At 50.4% G+C, this 22,500-nt stretch overlaps 1 protein-coding gene across 1 annotated transcript in view; it reads right to left on the reverse strand.

Moving 5' to 3' along the window:
- The window catches only part of plcg2 (phospholipase C, gamma 2), a 67,406-nt gene that overhangs the window by 5,784 nt on the left and 39,122 nt on the right, over positions 1 to 22,500 (reverse strand). The window contains exons 10-27 of the mRNA XM_056417349.1: positions 18,514 to 18,615; positions 17,823 to 17,941; positions 16,925 to 17,010; positions 16,701 to 16,818; positions 9,930 to 10,098; positions 9,747 to 9,842; positions 9,329 to 9,415; positions 8,771 to 8,928; positions 8,456 to 8,656; positions 7,109 to 7,231; positions 6,862 to 7,042; positions 6,213 to 6,281; positions 6,009 to 6,118; positions 5,818 to 5,914; positions 5,664 to 5,736; positions 2,837 to 3,009; positions 2,583 to 2,685; positions 1 to 71 (exon numbers count right to left, since the gene is read on the reverse strand). The exon at positions 1 to 71 is cut by the window's left edge and continues 133 nt beyond it. Of these exons, the coding sequence (XP_056273324.1) occupies positions 1 to 71; positions 2,583 to 2,685; positions 2,837 to 3,009; positions 5,664 to 5,736; positions 5,818 to 5,914; positions 6,009 to 6,118; positions 6,213 to 6,281; positions 6,862 to 7,042; positions 7,109 to 7,231; positions 8,456 to 8,656; positions 8,771 to 8,928; positions 9,329 to 9,415; positions 9,747 to 9,842; positions 9,930 to 10,098; positions 16,701 to 16,818; positions 16,925 to 17,010; positions 17,823 to 17,941; positions 18,514 to 18,615 (2,136 nt within the window). The remainder of the gene's footprint in view (positions 72 to 2,582; positions 2,686 to 2,836; positions 3,010 to 5,663; positions 5,737 to 5,817; positions 5,915 to 6,008; positions 6,119 to 6,212; positions 6,282 to 6,861; positions 7,043 to 7,108; positions 7,232 to 8,455; positions 8,657 to 8,770; positions 8,929 to 9,328; positions 9,416 to 9,746; positions 9,843 to 9,929; positions 10,099 to 16,700; positions 16,819 to 16,924; positions 17,011 to 17,822; positions 17,942 to 18,513; positions 18,616 to 22,500) is intronic.

Consider the following 22,500-nt stretch of genomic DNA (forward strand, 5'->3'; position numbering starts at 1 on the left):
GTCCTTGGTGCGGCTCTTCCCTGGCATCTTGTTCTCCACGAAGGAGCGGATCTCCTTGTAGCTGTAGCTGTCTGCGGAGGCCAAGAGAGGAGGATCAGGACCAGGATCAGAATCAAGACCAGGACCAGGAACAGGACCAAGTTCAGGACCAGAATCAAGACCAGGATCAGAATCAAGATCAGGACCAGAATCAAGATCAAGATCAGGACCAGGATCAAGATCAGGATCAGAATCAAGATCAGGACCAGGCCCAGGATCAGAATCAAGATCAGGACCAGAATCAAGACCAGGACCAGGACCAGGATCAGAATCAAGATCAGGACCAGGATCAGAATCAGGACCAGGATCAAGATCAGGACCAGGACCAGGATCAGAATCAAGACCAGGACCAGGATCAGAATCAAGATCAGGATCAGGACCAGGATCAAGATCAGGACCAGAATCAAGATCAGGACCAGGATCAGGACCAGAATCAAGATCAGGATCAGGACCAGGATCAAGATCAGGATCAGGATCAGGACCAGGATCAGAATCAAGATCAGGACCAGGACCAGAATCAAGATCAGGACCAGGATCAGGATCAGAATCAAGATCAGGACCAGGCCCAGGATCAAGACCAGGATCAGAATCAAGATCAGGACCAGGACCAGAATCAAGATCAAGATCAGGACCAGAATCAAGATCAAGATCAGGACCAGGCCCAGGATCAAGACCAGGACCAGGATCAGAATCAAGACCAGGACCAGGTTCAGTTGGTAGCACCAGGACACCGGGCCGAGCCCGTGAGTACATCAGGGTATGAGACATGTTGTCATGGCAACAGGAGACGCTGTGGTGGACATGTTGTTAAGGACGTGTTGATGGGTTAAAGACACAACATGTGTGTGTGTGTTATAGAAGTGTGTGTTCAGTGTGTGTAGTGTGTGTTCAGTGTGTGTTGTGTGTGTGTTCAGTGTGTGTATACACACATTGAACACACTATAGTGTGTGTTCAGTGTGTGTTCATAGTGTGTGTTCAGTGTGTGTATTGTGTGTTCAGTGTGTGTAGTGTGTGTTCAGTGTGTGTAGTGTGTGTTCAGTGTGTGTATAGTGTGTGTTCAGTGTGTGTAGTGTGTGTTCAGTGTGTTCAGTGTGTGTATTGTGTGTTCAGTGTGTGTATTGTGTGTTCAGTGTGTGTTGTGTGTGTTCAGTGTGTGTTCAGTGTGTGTATTGTGTGTTCAGTGTGTGTTGTGTGTGTTCAGTGTGTGTTGTGTGTGTTCAGTGTGCGTATAGTGTGTGTTCAGTGTGTGTATTGTGTGTTCAGTGTGTGTATTGTGTGTAGTGTGTTCAGTGTGTGTATTGTGTGTTCAGTGTGTGTATTGTGTGTTCAGTGTGTGTATTGTGTGTTCAGTGTGTGTAGTGTGTGTTCAGTGTGTAGTGTGTGTTCAGTGTGTGTATTGTGTGTTCAGTGTGTGTATAGTGTGTGTTCAGTGTGTGTTCAGTGTGTGTATTGTGTGTTCAGTGTGCGTATAGTGTGTGTTCAGTGTATGTATTGTGTGTTCAGTGTGTGTTGTGTGTGTTCAGTGTGTGTACAGTGTGTTCAGTGTGTGTGTGTAGTGTGTGTTCAGTGTGTAGTGTGTGTTCAGTGTGTGTTCAGTGTGTGTAGTGTGTGTTCAGTGTGTGTATTGTGTGTTCAGTGTGTGTATAGTGTGTGTTCAGTGTGTGTATAGTGTGTGTTCAGTGTGTGTAGTGTGTTCAGTGTGTTGTTCAGTGTGTATTGTGTGTTCAGTGTGTGTATAGTGTGTGTTCAGTGTGTGTAGTGTGTGTTCAGTGTGTGTATTGTGTGTTCAGTGTGTGTGTATAGTGTGTGTAGTGTGTGTTCAGTGTGTGTATTGTGTTCAGTGTGTGTATTAGTGTGTATATTGTGTGTATTGTGTGTGTATTGTGTTCAGTGTATGTTAGTGTGTTCATGTGTGTAGTGTGTGTAGTGTGTGTATTGTGTGTTCAGTGTGTGTATTGTGTAGTGTGTGTATTGTGTGTTTTGTGTGTGTAGTGTGTGTAGTGTGTGTTCAGTGTGTGTATTGTGTGTGTTCAAGTGTGTATGTGTATGTGTGTCCTGAGTGTGTGTAGTGTGTAGTGTGTGTAGTGTGTATAGTGTGTGTATAGTGTGTGTGTGTAGTGTGTGTGTGTATATAGTGTGTGTATAGTGTGTGTAGTGTGTGTGTGTGTGTAGTGTGTGTGTAGTGTGTGTGTGTGTGTAATGTGTGTGTGTTTGTGTGTTCAGTGTGTGTGTTCAGTGTGTATTCAGTGTGTGTAGTGTATTGTGTTCAGTGTGTGTGTGTGTGTTGTGTGTTCAGTGTGTTCAGTGTGTGTTAGTGTGTGTTCAGTGTGTATTGTGTGTGTGTGTATGTGTGTTCAGTGTGTGTTTTGTGTGTGTGTGTGTAGTGTGTGTTCAGTGTGTGTATTGTGTGTTTTGTGTGTATTGTGTGTTCAGTGTGTGTATTGTGTGTTCAGTGCGTGTAGTGTGTGTTCAGTGTGTGTATTGTGTGTAGTGTGTGTGTAGTGTGTGTAGTGTGTGTGTAGTGTGTGTAGTGTGTGTGTACCAAAGCGGTCCTTCTCCTTGCTGCGTGGCTGACAGTAGACCACCAGGTCCGACATCTCCATGGCAACCTCTGCCTTCTTCTCCACTTCCTCCTGCTGTCTGATCTGTGATTGGACAGAACAGAAACAGCCACTTCCTGTTTGAGAGCCCACATGGCGGTTGCACAGCGCGTGTGACGACATGCGGTCTGAGCCGCGTCACGGCGGATGGAGGCGTGGAGGGGCGTGGCCTCTGAAGCCCATCATGGCCGCTCACCTCCTGCTCCCGGTTGTACTGCTTGCTCACGGCTCTCTGGCTGATGTCCCAGCCCACCTGGTACCACTCAAACAGCTCCTCCAGGGAGGAGGCCGCCAGGTCGAACTGCAGGCTCTCCTGCTCCGTGTCCTGCAGGGTCAACACATGAGGCCTCCTGTTCTTACCGCTCCTCACTGCAGGGGGAGGGGAGCACGTGTTACACATGGAGGCACTGTCTGGTCACGTGACGTCTAGTGTTCATCTGGTCACATGACGTCTAGTGTTCATCTGGTCACGTGACGTCTAGTGTTCATCTGGTCACGTGACGTCTAGTGTTCATCTGGTCACATGACGTCTAGTGTTCATCTGGTCACGTGACGCCTAGTGTTCATCTGGTCACGCGCCAGTGTTCATCTGGTCACGTGACGTCTAGTGTTCATCTGGTCACGTGACGTCTAGTGTTCATCTGGTCACGTGACGTCTAGTGTTCATCTGGTCACGTGACGTCTAGTGTTCATCTGGTCACGTGACGTCTAGTGTTCATCTGGTCACGTGACGTCTAGTGTTCATCTGGTCACGTGACGTCTAGTGTTCATCTGGTCACGTGACGTCTAGTGTTCATCTGGTCACGTGACGTCTAGTGTTCATCTGGTCACGTGACGTCTAGTGTTCATCTGGTCACGTGACGTCTAGTGTTCATCTGGTCACGTGACGTCTAGTGTTCATCTGGTCACGTGACGTCTAGTGTTCATCTGGTCACGTGACGTCTAGTGTTCATCTGGTCACGTGACGTCTAGTGTTCATCTGGTCACGTGACGTCTAGTGTTCATCTGGTCACGTGACGTCTAGTGTTCATCTGGTCACGTGACATCTATTGTTCATCTGGTCACGTGACGTCTAGTGTTCATCTAGTCACGTGACATCTATTGTTCATCTGGTCACGTGACGTCTAGTGTTCATCTGGTCACGTGACGTCTAGTGTTCATCTGGTCACGTGACGTCTAGTGTTCATCTAGTCACGTGACGTCTAGTGTTCATCTGGTCACGTGACGTCTAGTGTTCATCTGGTCACATGACATCTATTGTTCATCTGGTCACATGACATCTATTGTTCATCTGGTCACATGACGTCTAGTGTTCATCTGGTCACGTGACGTCTAGTGTTCATCTGGTCACATGACGTCTAGTGTTCATCTGGTCACATGACGTCTAGTGTTCATCTGGTCACATGACATCTATTGTTCACGTGGTCACATGACATCTATTGTTCATCTGGTCACATGACATCTATTGTTCATCTGGTCACATGACATCTATTGTTCATCTGGTCACATGACGTCTAGTGTTCATCTGGTCACGTGACGTCTAGTGTTCATCTGGTCACGTGACGTCTAGTGTTCATCTGGTCACGTGACGTCTAGTGTTCATCTGGTCACATGACGTCTAGTGTTCATCTGGTCACATGACATCTATTGTTCATCTGGTCACATGACATCTATTGTTCATCTGGTCACATGACATCTATTGTTCATCTGGTCTCATGACATCTATTGTTCATCTAGTCACATGACGTCTAGTGTTCATCTGGTCACATGACATCTATTGTTCATCTGGTCACATGACATCTATTGTTCATCTGGTCACATGACATCTAGTGTTCATCTGGTCACATGACATCTATTGTTCATCTAGTCACATGACATCTATTGTTCATCTGGTCACATGACATCTATTGTTCATCTGGTCTCATGACATCTATTGTTCATCTAGTCACATGACATCTATTGTTCATCTGGTCACATGACATCTATTGTTCATCTGGTCACATGACATCTATTGTTCATCTGGTCACATGACATCTATTGTTCATCTGGTCACATCACATCTATTGTTCATCTGGTCACATGACATCTTTTGTTCACCTGGTCACATGACATCTATTGTTCATTTGGTCACATGACATCTATTGTTCATCTGGTCACATCACATCTATTGTTCATCTGGTCACATGACATCTATTGTTCATCTGGTCACATGACATCTATTGATCATCTGGTCACATGACGTCTAGTGTTCATCTGGTCACATGACGTCTAGTGTTCATCTGGTCACATCACATCTATTGTTCATCTGGTCACATGACATCTATTGTTCACCTGGTCACATGACATCTATTGTTCATCTGGTCACATGACATCTATTGATCATCTGGTCACATGACATCTATTGTTCATCTAGTCACATGACATCTATTGTTCATCTGGTCACATGACATCTATTGTTCATCTGGTCACATGACATCTATTGTTCATCTGGTCACATGACATCTATTGTTCATCTGGTCGCATGACATCTATTGTTCATCTGGTCACATGACATCTATTGTTCATCTGGTCACATGACATCTATTGATCATCTGGTCACATGACGTCTATTGTTCTGTCCATCCTGGAGAGGGATCATCCTCTGTTCTCTCCTGAAGGGTTCTCGTCTCTTTTACCCCTGGAATTTCTTTTTCTATTTTTTGGGAGTTTTTCTTGATCGTTTTTGACTAAAAAACAACGCCTGAATGTTAAATATTTTCAAAATGAATGAGGCGGCAAACTTTGGTTCTCCATGTGAATCCAATGCGGAAGTTTCTTATAACCTGCATTCTCTCACCTTGTCACCAGGGGGCGACACCTCTGGTTGTATATAAGTCTATAGAAAATGAGTCTACATCTCTCTTGATTCATTCAGTAAATTCAATTCAGTTTATTTCATATCGGCCAATATCACAAATTAAAAACAGTCCGCAAACATCGGGGAGGAAACATGGAAACTAGCATTAGAAACTTAAGGAACTCACAGTTCTGGATGTTGCACTTGGAGATGTCCACCACACCCTTGCACAGCTCACCTAGCGGGTTGTCCTCCATGTCCTGCTTTAACATCACAACCACTTGATTACTCATCCGTCGGTCGCTGAGAGCCGGTTGACTCTACAGCGGTCTCATGCTCACCTGTCCTCTGATGTCCGGCTTGGTGTTGTTGGACACTTCCTCCACATAGTTGGCTGGGAAGAACAGCTGCAGCTTCCCCCCGTAGTCGCCCTTCCACCTGGAGGAGGACAACGTGGACAGTGTGTTCTGTCTGTGGCCATGCAGAAGGAGGCGACCCCTTCCTCAGATATCACCGCGGTCCCTGAACTCACCACCCATTGCTCTCCTTTGAGACGTTGTGTATCAACGCTCCTTTGCTGAAGCTGTGCTCGTCAGGGTTTTTGGCCTGGTACCTGTAGCTGGCCCTCACGGTGTTTTGAGGCTGAGGGAGGCAAACGCACACCAACCGTGACCGTCTTCATCACCGCACAGGCCTGCTAGTGTAGAGGTGTGTAGAGGTGTGTGTGAATACACACCAGTGAGGGCTCGATCTCGTTGGGTTCCACGTAGGTCTTCACCTCGTACAGGGAGGCGCAGTCTTTCTCCTGCAGGAGCACAACACACCTTCAGGAACCGGTCGGTGCAGATGAGATGTGACTGAGTTTAGGAATATCCCACTGAGTTTGAATGTCCAGGAGCAGAGGACGCTTCAGTGGCAACTCTAATACAACTCATCTCAAAGACGGCCATTCAATCTATGTTTCCATCAAGTCTCGGTGGTCTCGGTGGTCTCGGGTCTCGATGGTCTCGGGTCTCGATGGTCTTTTTTGTCTCGGGTCTCTATAGTCTCGGGTCTCGGTGGTCGATGGTCTCGATGGTTTCGGGTCTATTTTGTCTCGGGTCTCGATGGTCTCGGGTCTCTGATGGTCTCGGGTCTCGATGGTCTCGGGTCTATTTTGTCTCGGGCCTCTAGTCTCGGGTCTCGGGTCTTTTTTGTCTCGGGTCTCTATAGTCTCGGGTCTCGAGTCTTTTTTGTCTCGGGTCTCTATAGTCTCGAGTGTCTCGGGTCTTTTTTGTCTCGGGTCTCTATAGTCTCGGGTCTCGAGTGTCTCGGGTCTTTTTTGTCTCGGGTCTCTATAGTCTCGGGTCTGGATTGTCTCTGGTCCCGATCCCTCTGTGACTCACGGTGCTGAAGTGGTCCACCAGCTGGGGGGTGACGGGGTACCGGAGCTTGATCTTGCGGTACAGGGGCTTCTTCCTGAAGTAGTGGACCAGGTCCACGAGGCTCTCGAACTCTGTGGTGGTGCCCAGCAGGTACATGGGGCCCTCCTTCTGGATGCGACAGTGTTTGACCTTACCGTCACCTCTGGATGAGAGAGACAATTAATACAAACACACGCACACACCCACACGCACAGAAGTGTGGTAGCACCTGAAGGTGATGGCGTAGGAGTCCGGCTCTCCTTCTCTCTCTCGGATGAGGAACGCTCCGTCTCTGGGGATCCGGAGCAGGTAGTCCTCGGCCTGGCCTCTGCTCAGGTTACTGTAGAACCACCTACACACACACACACACACACACACACACACGCACACGCACACGCAAGCATTGTTACATGTGGTCTGTCTGTCTGTGTGTGCGACGTACAAGAAGCATTTTCAAATGGATTGAAAAGAAAGAGGGGAAAGAGTCACTGTTCTTCTGTATATTATATATAGATTAGGGCTGTGAAACTATTAAAATTTTTATTCAGGTTAATCACAGGTTTCTGTGGATTAATCATGATTAATCCCAAATATACATTCAGGGTTTTTCCTGGGTCAAAATGGGTCTTCGGTGCACCGTCTATCCGTTGAGTGAGTGATCAGCAGCTGGCCGCTCGGTCCATTGGCGCACCTCACAGTTGCGTATTGATCAGACAAGAAGACACGCTTATCAACTCCAGTGTTTCCCCTTCTATTATAACAGGGGGAAATCTCCACCAGTCACCCTGTAATTTTCGTCTACCCCCCCATCAACAATTCTCGGCTCGCGCGACAGAGCGATGCGCGCGCCGGCATCGAAGCTCTGCGGCGACCGCGATCGACATATTGAGCACCCCTGCATTAAAACATCAAAGAGCCGAGAGTTTTTTTCAGCGTGAGAAATACGATGTGTGGCGGGAGTGCGTGAGTTAAGACCGAAATGCGTGAGTCTCGCTCAATGCGTGACACTTGAGAGCCCTGCATTGCTCACCAGTGCGCGCGCCAGCATCGGAGCTCTGCCGCGAGCCGAGAGAAGAGTTGTTGACGGGGGGGGGGGGGGTGCAAGTGACTTTTTTCTGTCCCGATGTGCGCGCACACGCCGGCATCGGAGCTCTGCGGCGCGCGAGACGGAGCTCTGAGTCGTGTTAACGCGACACTAGAGACAGAATGACACGCTGCTGGAGAGACGACCAACAACAGACGGATTGGAAGCTCATTCTGCGCATGCGTTAAATGCGTTTAAAAAAAAAACTAGTTAAACCTGTAATTTAATTAACTGAGTTAACGCGTTATTTTTCACAGCACTAATATAGATACATATATACTTGTATACAGTATATACATATACGTATATAAATATATACATATATTTATATATATGTATACATACACACACACACACATGTATATATATATATATACACATTTGTGTTTAAATTTTTTTTTTTTTAAATAACACCACAGTATAACAGTTAGTCGTTTGCTGATTTGCTGATTATATTTCCGCGTGTGCCCCCAGGTGAGGACTCTGACCCACCCCTCCTGCAGGTGCGGGTCTGGCTGCGGCACGGCGTCCGTGAGGCGCAGCTCAAAGTCCTGGCAGCGCAGCGGGTTTTCCCGGTAGTGCTGGATCAGGGAGTACACGCTGGGGAAGTGCAGGTTGGGCGTCAGGTAGAAGTACGTGAGCGGCCCCTCTGCAACCGAGCGGATGCGACAATGCTGGACTCTCCCGTTGCGCCTGAAGTACACACAGAGATACACACCATACACGGAAATATATTATACACAGTTACAAACAACAACAACACCGTCCATAAGTGTGCGGTTGAGACGAAGGTACTGGACGTGGTACCAGAAGGAGAGGGTGAAGGGGTCACTGGGTCGGACCAGGAAGGTGCCGTCTCGGCCCCCGGTCTCCACACAGTAGTCGTGGATCAGCCGCTCGGCCGTCACCCGGCCTTCCTTCAGGCGGCCGTGGAACCACGGCTCAGAACAGTGCAGGTCCTGGTACTGAGGAAGAGGAGAGCAACTCTGACACAAACAAACACTGGCCAACATCTTTCTGACTCTTATGATTCAGAATCAGCGAGTACCCCTTAAAGTCATGTTAACATTTCTTAGCAAAATGCATTGTGGGTACCCATAAACCATTTGAAAAGCAGTTGTAAACGTTGTGCATGGTTGAATCAGTAAATACTGCATTTCTTGGTGCATTACCAGTGACACACACACACATTGTGGGAGCTCCACAGGGCTACTCGTGACCCAGTCGTTCGTCAGGGTCCCTTTAACCCGGCCTCATGAAAAAGCGAAGCTGATATATCTGAGCACCAACAATGTCACTATTCTACAGCCACTGCATTAAAATGTACCTGACGATGAGAAGTTAAAGTGGTAAACTCTTTGTTACCTTCCCCAGATCTTCCTCCTCTTCCTCGTACTCCTCTGCGTAGTACAGCTTGTCATCAGAGATCACACAGTAGTGCTTGTTCCACCGCTGAGGAAGACAAATGTTCCCACGTTAAACTTTAACTCTGAGATTACTCACCGAAGTCTGAACACAAACGTTTCTCCACCGTCAACAAGGAAATGACGAACAAGGAAACAGAATATTGAAAGCTTGTAATTTCCCTTGAATAATGAGGTCGTGTCAGTGATGGTTTATGTCCACGTGTGAATGGAGCACTGAAACATACAGGAAGTGGCTCTAAAACATCAGATAAAAACACAACATGTGAACAGGATCAAAGTGATGGAGGTTTGACGGTCAGCTCGACAGCCGTCCTCCTTGTGTCAGGAAGCCTCCAAACCCACGTGACCTTCAGTACCTGGTCCACAGGGTCCCAGATCTCCAGGTCTCCCTGTTTCTGCCCCTTCCTGAAGTTTCTGGTCATCCCTCCTCCCTCCACACTGAGCTTCTTGTGCTGCACACGGGGAACGAGGAGAGCGCGGTCATTGGCGGGGACAGCAAAGAGCTCCCGCCGTGCACATTCAGACCGCGGCGGCGGCACCTTGAGGATGATCTTGCCCTTGAGCTGCGTGGGGGACGGCAGCTGCTCCGCCATCTGCTCCACGGGCTCCGTGAGCAGCTTGTCTCCCAGCACGTCTCTGAAGATGCGAGCCATCTGACGCTGCTGCTCCAGGGAGCAGTGCTCCTCGATGGACAGGATCACGGGGAACCTGAGAGAGAGAGAGAGAGACCAGGGAGATGAACACCAAGAGATGCCGAGACATCCATCAGGAAGCAACCATGAGCTTGACTACAGCTACAGGGGACGAACGGTGGCTTCAGCAGAGAATGAGCCACTGGCGAGCTGACCCGCGTGTGAGAGCCCCACTGGCGAGCTGACCCGCGTGTGAGAGCCCCACTAGTTAGCTGACCCATTGTGTGAGAGCCCCACTAGTTAGCTGACCCGTTGTGTGAGAGCCCCGTGTGAGAGCCCCACTAGTTAGCTGACCCGTGTGAGAGCCCCACTAGTTAGCTGACCCATTGTGTGTGTGAGAGCCCCACTAGTTAGCTGACCCGTTGTGAGAGCCCCACTAGTTAGCTGACCCGTTGTGAGAGCCCACTAGTTAGCTGACCCGTTGTGAGAGCCCCTAGTTAGCTGACCCGTGTGTGAGAGCCCACTAGTTAGCTGACCCGTGTGTGAGAGCCCCACTAGTTAGCTGACCCGTTGTGTGAGAGCCCACTAGTTAGCTGACCTGTGTGAGAGCCCCACTAGTTAGCTGACCCGTTTGTGAGAGCCCACTGGTTAGCTGACCGTGTGAGAGCCCCACTAGTTAGCTGACCTGTGTGAGAGAGCCCCACTAGTTAGCTGACCCGTTGTGTGAGAGCCCCACTAGTTAGCTGACCCGTTGTGTGAGAGCCCCACTAGTTAGCTGACCCGTGCGTGAGAGCCCCACTAGTTAGCTGACCCGTGTGTGAGAGCCCCACTAGTTAGCTGACCCATTGTGTGAGAGCCCCACTAGTTAGCTGACCTGTGTGAGAGAGCCCCACTAGTTAGCTGACCCGTTGTGTGAGAGCCCCACTAGTTAGCTGACCCGTTATGTGAGAGCCCCACTAGTTAGCTGACCCGTTGTGTGAGAGCCCCACTAGTTAGCTGACCCGTTATGTGAGAGCCCCACTAGTTAGCTGACCCGTTGTGTGAGAGATCCACTAGTTAGCTGACCTGTTGTGTGAGAGCCCCACTAGTTAGCTGACCCGTTGTGTGAGAGCCCCACTAGTTAGCTGACCCGTTGTGTGAGCCCCACTAGTTAGCTGACCCATTGTGTGAGAGCCCCACTAGTTAGCTGACCCGTTGTGTGAGCCCCACTAGTTAGCTGACCCGTTGTGTGAGAGCCCCACTAGTTAGCTGACCCGTTGTGTGAGAGCCCCACTAGTTAGCTGACCCGTTGTGTGAGAGCCCACTAGTTAGCTGACCCGTTGTGTGAGAGCCCCACTAGTTAGCTGACCCGTTGTGAGAGCCCCACTAGTTAGCTGACCCGTTGTGTGAGAGCCCCACTAGTTAGCTGACCCGTTGTGTGAGAGCCCCACTAGTTAGCTGACCCGTTGTGTGAGAGCCCCACTAGTTAGCTGACCCGTTGTGTGAGAGCCCCACTAGTTAGCTGACCCGTTGTGTGAGAGCCCCACTAGTTAGCTGACCCGTTGTGTGAGAGCCCCACTAGTTAGCTGACCCGTTATGAGATAGCCCCACTAGTTAGCTGACCCGTTGTGTGAGAGCCCCACTAGTTAGCTGACCCGTGTGTGAGAGCCCCACTAGTTAGCTGACCCGTTGTGTGAGAGCCCCACTAGTTAGCTGACCCGTTGTGTGAGAGCCCCACTAGTTAGCTGACCCGTTGTGTGAGAGCCCCACTAGTTAGCTGACCCGTTGTGTGAGAGCCCCACTAGTTAGCTGACCCGTTGTGTGAGAGCCCCACTAGTTAGCTGACCCGTTGTGTGAGAGCCCCACTAGTTAGCTGACCCGTTGTGTGAGAGCCCCACTAGTTAGCTGACCCGTTGTGTGAGAGCCCCACTAGTTAGCTGACCCGTTGTGTGAGAGCCCCACTAGTTAGCTGACCCGTTGTGTGAGAGCCCCACTAGTTAGCTGACCCGTTGTGTGAGAGCCCCACTAGTTAGCTGACCCGTTGTGTGAGAGCCCCACTAGTTAGCTGACCCGTGTGTGAGAGCCCCACTAGTTAGCTGACCCGTTGTGTGAGAGCCCCACTAGTTAGCTGACCCGTTGTGTGAGAGCCCCACTAGTTAGCTGACCTGTTATATGAGAGCCCCACTAGTTAGCTGACCCGTTGTGAGAGCCCCACTAGTTAGCTGACCCGTTGTGTGAGAGCCCCACTAGTTAGCTGACCCGTTGTGTGAGAGCCCCACTAGTTAGCTGACCCGTTGTGTGAGAGCCCCACTAGTTAGCTGACCCGTTGTGTGAGAGCCCCACTAGTTAGCTGACCCGTTGTGTGAGAGCCCCACTAGTTAGCTGACCCGTTGTGTGAGAGCCCCACTAGTTAGCTGACCCGTTGTGTGAGAGCCCCACTAGTTAGCTGACCCGTTGTGTGAGAGCCCCACTAGTTAGCTGACCCGTTATGAGAGAGCCCCGCTAGTTAGCTGACCCGTTGTGTGAGAGCCCCACTAGTTAGCTGACCCGTTGTGTGAGAGCCCCACTAGTTAGCTGACCCGTTGTGTGAGAGCCCCACTAGTTAGCTGACCCGTTGTGTGAGAGCCCCACTAGTTAGCTGACCCGTTGTGTGAGAGCCCCACTAGTTAGCTGACCCGTTGTGTGAGAGCCCCACTAGTTAGCTGACCCGTTGTGTGAGAGCCCCACTAGTTAGCTGACCCGTTGTGTGAGAGCCCCACTAGTTAGCTGACCCGTTGTGTGAGAGCCCCACTAGTTAGCTGACCCGTTGTGTGAGAGCCCCACTAGTTAGCTGACCCGTTGTGTGAGAGCCCCACTAGTTAGCTGACCCGTTGTGAGAGCCACTAGTTAGCTGACCCGTTGTGAGAGCCCCACTAGTTAGCTGACCCGTTGTGTGAGAGGCCCACTAGTTAGCTGACCCGTTGTGAGAGCCCCACTAGTTAGCTGACCCGTTGTGTGAGACCGCTACTAGTTAGCTGACCCGTTGTGAGAGCCCCACTAGTTAGCTGACCCGTTGTGTGAGAGCCCCACTAGTTAGCTGACCCGTTGTGAGAGCCCCACTAGTTAGCTGACCTGCTTGTGAGAGCCCCACTAGTTAGCTGACCCGTTGTGTGAGAGCCCCACTAGTTAGCTGACCCGTTGTGTGAGAGCCCCACTAGTTAGCTGACCCGTTGTGTGAGAGCCCCACTAGTTAGCTGACCCGTTGTGTGAGAGCCCCACTAGTTAGCTGACCCGTTGTGTGAGAGCCCCACTAGTTAGCTGACCCGTTGTGTGAGAGCCCCACTAGTTAGCTGACCCGTTGTGTGAGAGCCCCACTAGTTAGCTGACCCGTTGTGTGAGAGCCCCACTAGTTAGCTGACCCGTTGTGAGAGCCCCACTAGTTAGCTGACCCGTTGTGTGAGAGCCCCACTAGTTAGCTGACCTGTTGTGTGAGAGCCCCACTAGTTAGCTGACCCGTTGTGTGAGAGCCCCACTAGTTAGCTGACCCGTTGTGTGAGAGCCCCACTAGTTAGCTGACCCGTTGTGTGAGAGCCCCACTAGTTAGCTGACCCGTTGTGAGAGCCCCACTAGTTAGCTGACCCGTTGTGTGAGAGCCCCACTAGTTAGCTGACCCGTTGTGTGAGAGCCCCACTAGTTAGCTGACCCGTTGTGTGAGAGCCCCACTAGTTAGCTGACCCGTTGTGTGAGAGATCCACTAGTTAGCTGACCTGTTGTGTGAGAGCCCCACTAGTTAGCTGACCCGTTGTGTGAGAGCCCCACTAGTTAGCTGACCCGTTGTGTGAGAGCCACACTAGTTAGCTGACCTGTTGTGTGAGAGCCCCACTAGTTAGCTGACCCGTTGTGTGAGAGCCCCACTAGTTAGCTGACCCGTTGTGTGAGAGCCCGACTAGTTAGCTGACCCGTGTGTGAGAGCCCCACTAGTTAGCTGACCCGTTGTGTGAGAGCCCCACTAGTTAGCTGACCTGTTGTGTGAGAGCCCCACTAGTTAGCTGACCCGTTGTGTGAGAGCCCCACTAGTTAGCTGACCCGTTGTGTGAGAGCCCCACTAGTTAGCTGACCTGTGTGAGAGCCCCACTAGTTAGCTGACCCGTTGTGTGAGAGCCCCACTAGTTAGCTGACCCGTTGTGAGAGCCCCACTAGTTAGCTGACCCGTTGTGTGAGAGCCCCACTAGTTAGCTGACCCGTTGTGTGAGAGCCCCACTAGTTAGCTGACCCGTTGTGTGAGAGCCCCACTAGTTAGCTGACCCGTTGTGTGAGAGCCCCACTAGTTAGCTGACCTGTGTGTGAGAGCCCCACTAGTTAGCTGACCCGTTGTGTGAGAGCCCCACTAGTTAGCTGACCCGTGTGTGAGAGCCCCACTAGTTAGCTGACCCGTTGTGTGAGAGCCCCACTAGTTAGCTGACCCGTGTGTGAGAGCCCCACTAGTTAGCTGACCCGTGTGTGAGAGCCCCACTAGTTAGCTGACCCGTTGTGTGAGAGCCCCACTAGTTAGCTGACCCGTGCGTGAGAGCCCCACTAGTTAGCTGACCCGTGTGTGAGAGCCCCACTAGTTAGCTGACCCGTTGTGTGAGAGCCCCACTAGTTAGCTGACCCGTTGTGTGAGAGCCCCACTAGTTAGCTGACCCGTGTGTGAGAGCCCCACTAGTTAGCTGACCCGTTGTGTGAGAGCCCCACTAGTTAGCTGACCTGTGTGAGAGAGCCCCACTAGTTAGCTGACCCGTTGTGTGAGAGCCCCGCTAGTTAGCTGACCCGTTGTGTGAGAGCCCCACTAGTTAGCTGACCCGTTGTGTGAGAGCCCACTAGTTAGCTGACCCGTTGTGAGAGCCCCACTAGTTAGCTGAGCTGACCCGTTGTGTGAGAGCCCCACTAGTTAGCTGAGCCCCACTAGTTAGCTGACCCGTTATGTGAGAGCCCCACTAGTTAGCTGACCCGTTGTGTGAGAGCCCCACTAGTTAGCTGACCCGTTATGTGAGAGCCCCACTAGTTAGCTGACCCGTTATGTGAGAGCCCCACTAGTTAGCTGACCCGTTGTGTGAGAGCCCCACTAGTTAGCTGACCTGTTGTGTGAGAGCCCCACTAGTTAGCTGACCCGTTGTGTGAGAGCCCCACTAGTTAGCTGACCCGTTGTGTGAGAGCCCCACTAGTTAGCTGACCCGTTGTGTGAGAGCCCCACTAGTTAGCTGACCCGTTGTGAGAGCCCCACTAGTTAGCTGACCCGTTGTGTGAGAGCCCCGCTAGTTAGCTGACCCGTTGTGTGAGAGCCCCACTAGTTAGCTGACCCGTTATGTGAGAGCCCCACTAGTTAGCTGACCCGTGTGAGAGCCCCACTAGTTAGCTGACCCGTTATGTGAGAGCCCCACTAGTTAGCTGACCCGTTATGTGAGAGCCCCACTAGTTAGCTGACCCGTTATGTGAGAGCCCCACTAGTTAGCTGACCTGTGAGAGAGCCCCGCTAGTTAGCTGACCCGTTGTGAGAGCCCCACTAGTTAGCTGACCCGTTATGTGAGAGCCCCACTAGTTAGCTGACCCGTTGTGTGAGAGCCCCACTAGTTAGCTGACCCGTTGTGTGAGAGCCCCACTAGTTAGCTGACCCGTTGTGTGAGAGCCCCACTAGTTAGCTGACCCGTTGTGAGAGCCCCGCTAGTTAGCTGACCCGTTGTGTGAGAGCCCCACTAGTTAGCTGACCCGTTATGTGAGAGCCCCACTAGTTAGCTGACCCGTTGTGTGAGAGCCCCACTAGTTAGCTGACCCGTTGTGTGAGAGCCCCACTAGTTAGCTGACCCGTTGTGTGAGAGCCCCACTAGTTAGCTGACCCGTGTGAGATCCCCATTGGCTAGCCACCGCCATGTTGAGAGCCCTGTGGAGGCAATCCCTCTACCACAGAATTGTTCTGAATTATGTTGCATCTCTTTTCTTTCTGCGAGGAAGGTTTAGTTTATTGACGCATGACGCCAACGGGACTGGATGGTTAAAAGGAATTTGACTGAAATAATTTAGCAACCAATGGTCTAAATGAGTCATAATGACCTTTTCATTGGCCACTAACTACATGTTGAAACCACTCATCCTTGCACTGGTGAATTCTTAAACAACACCTTCATGGAATTTAATGACATTAAATAATATTAAAATAATATAAATGAGGTGAGTAACACAATGTATGTAAAATCTCCAAGTAAATGAAAATTAATTTAGTGAGTAAATGGTTTATTTAGTAATTATTTTAAAGAAGAACTCATGAAACTACATTTTATAAACCGTTATCTATCCTATTTAATTGAACTAATGTTGTTTTACATGAAGTCCACTGATAGCTGCCATTTGTGTGTTCACACGCTAAGTTAACCTGCTAAACATCCTGAAAGGGACAGTGTACGCTTCAGATGCAGCGAGAGGTTTGTGGCAGTTAGCAACCAACTAAATACCCAAATGTCAATAAATACATAACATTACTAAAAAAATGCTTTTGACCATCGTTGGTGCTCAGCTCGTGTGAACACGGAATTAGGTTTCACTTTGTTTTTTGACATTTTCACACATGTATTGGCTTTTTACTCTCAGAGTTGAGTTGCGTAGTTGACGTCAACTTGAGTATCCTTCACTTTGTGTGTGTGTGTGTTTGAGTCAGAAGTCAGTGACAGTGTTTTTGGTGATTCTTACTCCGACGTGACGAAGGCGTGCTCGTTGATGGCTTTCACCACGTCCTCAAACTTGATCTTGGTGGTCCTGGTCCAGCCGTGGTAGATGATCGGCTCCCCGGGTCCTTCCCAGCAGTCCACTGGACAGCACCACACAGAGCAGGTGACACAAGATGAAGCATTACTTATGATAACGTAACTCCTGCTAATGGAAGGAACTGAACACATCCGGTGGATCCTACTGACGTTCCACGCAGCGGCAGCCCAGACGCAGGCAGCGCGCGTACGCCTCGGTGGACGACTCGCTGCGCAGCTGGTCCCCGGTCAGGTACCTGAGGAAGGGCCCACAGGAGACGGCACCATTCAATGGATTTCTTTCACAAGATGAAAAGGTCATGTGTTGTATGCTTTGGTCCTGTTTTCTTCGCGATGTATCTGGTTCCACTTTTCAAAATAAAATGTCCATAATGTGTAACTTATTCATGTTAATAAACAATTGGCTGGAGGATTTATGGATCGGCTGTAAACCATTAATGAGAAGAGTGTTTGGGTTGCCAGGTTACGAAAACTAAATAAAACACTACTGGATCAATGAATGAAGGCCCAGTATTTAAAACTCTGCATTTCCCATAATGCAACTCATATCAATAATATTTGTTTTAGATCTTCAGTTTGTTAAAAGACACATTTTGAAACTCAACTGCATGCAGATTATTGTTGTTATACGTTTGTCTCGAAACCCATCCAGCTAACCGTAGACACGACAAAGGTCCTCCAAACTAATGTTCAACTCTTTTTACACTTGGGTGCCCTTCAAAATAAAGGCACGTTTCACTCTCCAATGAGCCATCGGCAACATTTAGTAAACCATCGGTGAGGTTAATAGGTCGTGTATGAGCTATAATCCATCCACTATGAGAACAGAAGTTATGGTCCATGAACGTAAGGAGCTGGAGGGTGAACCCCAAATGGCTCCAGGAGGCGTGGCCATCGGTCCGTGAGCGTAAGTTCACGTCCGGGTGTGCGGCGTGGCGTCCTCCGCCATCACGTGTGTGGATGTGTGTGTACGTTTGGGCGCTTCACTGCAGCTCCTTCATGCCGAGGGACGGGTCTAGGACGCGCTCGTGCTCATGGTGGTACTGACGTGTTGTGTGAGGAGCTGATCCAGTAGTGGGACAGAGGGTTGTTCATGTCCAGCTGGACCACCTCCGAGAACTTCTCATCCCACACAGAGTTCTCCTTGGAGAAGAGGAAGCTGAGGAACTAGAGGAGCAGAAAGGTTTCATCATGAGGGGCATTCCTTTTAGTCATGACGCCACTTCAACTAGGAAAACAACAACAACAACATTGTATTTACACAACATGTTTATCAGTGAAGTGCATTATTACAAATAACTATTTAGCCTGCTGTGATGTCAGCTCAGTGTTACATGAATAAACATGAATACTGTTCAGCCTGACACCATAAACACAGTATGGGCTTATTGTCCATACATGGACTTATTGTATGGGTTTATTGTCCATATATGGACATGACCCAGATCATTTAAAATTATTAACTTACTTTACATATCCTTACCATATATGGACATGATGCCGATAATCTACATTATTAATGTATTGTACATACATGGACACTATAATCTAAGTTATTAACTAATTGTACATACATGGACAGTATAATCTAAGTTATTCACTCATTGTACATATATGGACACTATACTCTAAGTTATTAACTCATTGTACATACATGGACACTATACTCTAAGTTATTAACTCATTGTACATTGTCTAACTGGCCTGATCAGTTCTGGAGGTATCTGTGGGACCTGTACCTCGCTGACGGTGAACTCGGGGTCGTTGGTCTTCCTCATGGTGTCGTCGATGAAGGTGGTCATCAGCTCTCTGACCTGGTTCAGGTCGCTGGCCCAGGACTCCTGAGGGAGAGGAGCTCACGGCCTGAGGGTGGTATCCATGTTGATGGGTGCTTTGTGTGTGGATGTTTTACTGAGATCTGAACCCAATGTGACGACACAATAGAGATGAAGGACCGATCTCACCATGACAACGACACACGCGATGGTGACGTGTGTTCCACACGAGCTGGTTCTCATCTGGTCGAGTCTTTGCACAACATTTATTCATCTTGTATTATTCCTATAAACCCTCCACGAGTCCTACCCCCATGGCATCTAATGTCCTTGTTATGCTTCCTATGAAGGCCCACTGTGACCTATGAAGCCCCTTGACTGTGACCTATGAAGGCCCTCTGTGACCTATGAAGCCCCTCTGTGACCTATGAAGGCCCTCTGTGACCTATGAAGCCCCTTGACTGTGACCTATGAAGGCCCTCTGTGACCTATGAAGGCCCTCTGTGACCTATGAAGGCCCTCTGTGACCTATGAAGGCCCTCTGTGACCTATGAAGCCCCTCTGTGACCTATGAAGGCCCACTGTGACCTATGAAGGCCCTCAGACCTATGAAGGCCCTCTGTGACCTATGAAGGCCCTCTGTGACCTATGAAGGCCCTCTGTGACCTATGAAGCCCTCTGTGACCTATGAAGGCCCTCTGTGACCTATGAAGCCCTCTGTGACCTATGAAGGCCCTCTGTGACCTATGAAGGCCCTCTGTGACCTATGAAGGCCCTCTGTGACCTATGAAGCCCCTTGACTCTGTGACCTATGTAGCCCCTTGACTGTGACCTATGAAGGCCCTCTGTGACCTATGAAGGCCCTCTGTGACCTATGAAGGCCCTCTGTGACCTATGAAGGCCCTCTGTGACCTATGAAGCCCCTCTGTGACCTATGAAGGCCCACTGTGACCTATGAAGGCCCTCTGTGAGCTATGAAGGCCCTCTGTGACCTATGAAGGCCCTCTGTGACCTATGAAGGCCCTCTGTGACCTATGAAGGCCCTCTCTGTGACCTATGAAGGCCCTCTGTGACCTATGAAGGCCCTGTGACCTATGAAGGCCCTCTGTGACCTATGAAGGCCCTCTGTGACCTATGAAGGCCCTCTGTGACCTATGAAGGCCCTCTGTGACCTATGAAGGCCCTCTGTGACCTATGAAGGCCCTCTGTGACCTATGAAGGCCCTCTGTGACCTATGAAGCCCCTCTGTGACCTATGAAGGCCCTCTGTGACCTATGAAGCCCCTCTGTGACCTATGAAGGCCCTCTGTGACCTATGAAGGCCCTCTGTGACCTATGAAGGCCCTCTGTGACCTATGAAGGCCCTCTGTGACCTATGAAGGCCCTCTGTGACCTATGAAGGCCCTCTGTGACCTATGAAGGCCCTCTGTGACCTATGAAGGCCCTCTGTGACCTATGAAGGCCCTCTGTGACCTATGAAGCCCCTCTGTGACCTATGAAGGCCCTCTGTGACCTATGAAGCCCCTTGACTCTGTGACCTATGTAGCCCTCTGTGACCTATGAAGGCCCTCTGTGACCTATGAAGGCCCTCAGACCTATGAAGGCCCTCTGTGACCTATGAAGGCCCTCTGTGACCTATGAAGGCCCTCTGTGACCTATGAAGCCCCTCTGTGACCTATGAAGGCCCTCTGTGACCTATGAAGGCCCTCTGTGACCTATGAAGCCCACTGTGACCTATGAAGGCCCTCTGTGAGCTATGAAGGCCCTCTGTGACCTATGAAGGCCCTATGTGACCTATGAAGGCCCTCTGTGACCTATGAAGGCCCTCTGTGACCTATGAAGGCCCTCTGTGACCTATGAAGCCCCTCTGTGACCTATGAAGGCCCTCTGTGACCTATGAAGGCCCTCTGTGACCTATGAAGGCCCTCTGTGACCTATGAAGGCCCTCTGTGACCTATGAAGCCCCTTGACTGTGACCTATGAAGGCCCTCTTTGACCTATGAAGGCCCTCTGTGACCTATGAAGGCCCTCTGTGACCTATGAAGGCCCTCTGTGACCTATGAAGGCCCTCTGTGACCTATGAAGCCCCTCTGTTACCTATGAAGGCCCTCTGTGACCTATGAAGCCCCTTGACTGTGACCTATGAAGGCCCTCTGTGACCTATGAAGGCCCTCTGTGACCTATGAAGCCCCTTGACTGTGACCTATGAAGGCCCTCTGTGACCTATGAAGGCCCTCTGTGACCTATGAAGGCCCTCTGTGACCTATGAAGGCCCTCTGTGACCTATGAAGGCCCTCTGTGACCTATGAAGCCCCTCTGTGACCTATGAAGGCCCTCTGTGACCTATGAAGGCCCTCTGTGACCTATGAAGGCCCTCTGTGACCTATGAAGGCCCTCTGTGACCTATGAAGGCCCTCTGTGACCTATGAAGGCCCTCTGTGACCTATGAAGGCCCTCTGTGACCTATGAAGCCCCTCTGTGACCTATGAAGGCCCTCTGTGACCTATGAAGGCCCTCTGTGACCTATGAAGCCCATATGTGACCTATGAAGCCCCTCTGTGACCTATGAAGGCCCCTATGACCTATGAAGCCCTCTGTGACCTATGAAGGCCCTCTGTGACCTATGAAGGCCCTCTGTGACCTATGAAGGCCCTCTGTGACCTATGAAGGCCCTCTGTGACCTATGAAGGCCCTCTGTGACCTATGAAGGCCCTCTGTGACCTATGAAGCCTCTGTGACCTATGAAGGCCCTCTATGACCTATGAAGGCCCTCTGTGACCTATGAAGGCCCTCTGTGACCTATGAAGGCCCTCTGTGACCTATGAAGGCCCTCTGTGACCTATGAAGGCCCTCTGTGACCTATGAAGCCCCTGTGACCTATGAAGCCCTCTGTGACCTATGAAGCCCTTGACTCTGTGACCTATGAAGGCCCTCTTTGACCTATGAAGGCCCTCTGTGACCTATGAAGGCCCTCTGTGACCTATGAAGGCCCACTGTGACCTATGAAGGCCCTCTGTGAGCTATGAAGGCCCTCTGTGACCTATGAAGGCCCTCTGTGACCTATGAAGGCCCTCTGTGACCTATGAAGGCCCTCTGTGACCTATGAAGGCCCTCTGTGACCTATGAAGGCCTCTGTGACCTGAGGCCCTATGTGACCTATGAAGGCCCTCTGTGACCTATGAAGGCCCTCTGTGACCTATGAAGGCCCTCTGTGACCTATGAAGGCCCTCTGTGACCTATGAAGGCCCTCTGTGACCTATGAAGGCCCTCTGTGACCTATGAAGGCCCTCTGTGACCTATGAAGGCCCACTGTGACCTATGAAGGCCCTCTGTGAGCTATGAAGGCCCTCTGTGACCTATGAAGGCCCTATGTGACCTATGAAGGCCCTCTGTGACCTATGAAGGCCCTCTGTGACCTATGAAGCCCCTTGACTCTGTGACCTATGAAGGCCCTCTTTGACCTATGAAGGCCCTCTGTGACCTATGAAGGCCCTCTGTGACCTATGAAGCCCCTCTGTGACCTATGAAGGCCCTCTGTGACCTATGAAGGCCCTCTGTGACCTATGAAGCCCCTCTGTGACCTATGAAGCCCCTTGACTCTGTGACCTATGTAGCCCCTTGACTGTGACCTATGAAGGCCCTCTTTGACCTATGAAGGCCCTCTGTGACCTATGAAGGCCCTCTGTGACCTATGAAGCCCCTCTGTTACCTATGAAGGCCCTCTGTGACCTATGAAGCCCCTCTGTGACCTATGAAGGCCCTCTGTGACCTATGAAGGCCCTCTGTGACCTATGAAGCCCCTATGTGACCTATGAAGCCCCTCTGTGACCTATGAAGGCTCTCTGTGACCTATGAAGCCCCTCTGTGACCTATGAAGGCCCTCTGTGACCTATGAAGGCCCTCTGTGACCTATGAAGCCCCTATGTGACCTATGAAGGCCCTATGTGACCTA

This window comes from Pseudoliparis swirei, chromosome 6 (genome assembly GCF_029220125.1).
Source record: "Pseudoliparis swirei isolate HS2019 ecotype Mariana Trench chromosome 6, NWPU_hadal_v1, whole genome shotgun sequence".
NCBI lineage: Eukaryota > Metazoa > Chordata > Actinopteri > Perciformes > Liparidae > Pseudoliparis > Pseudoliparis swirei.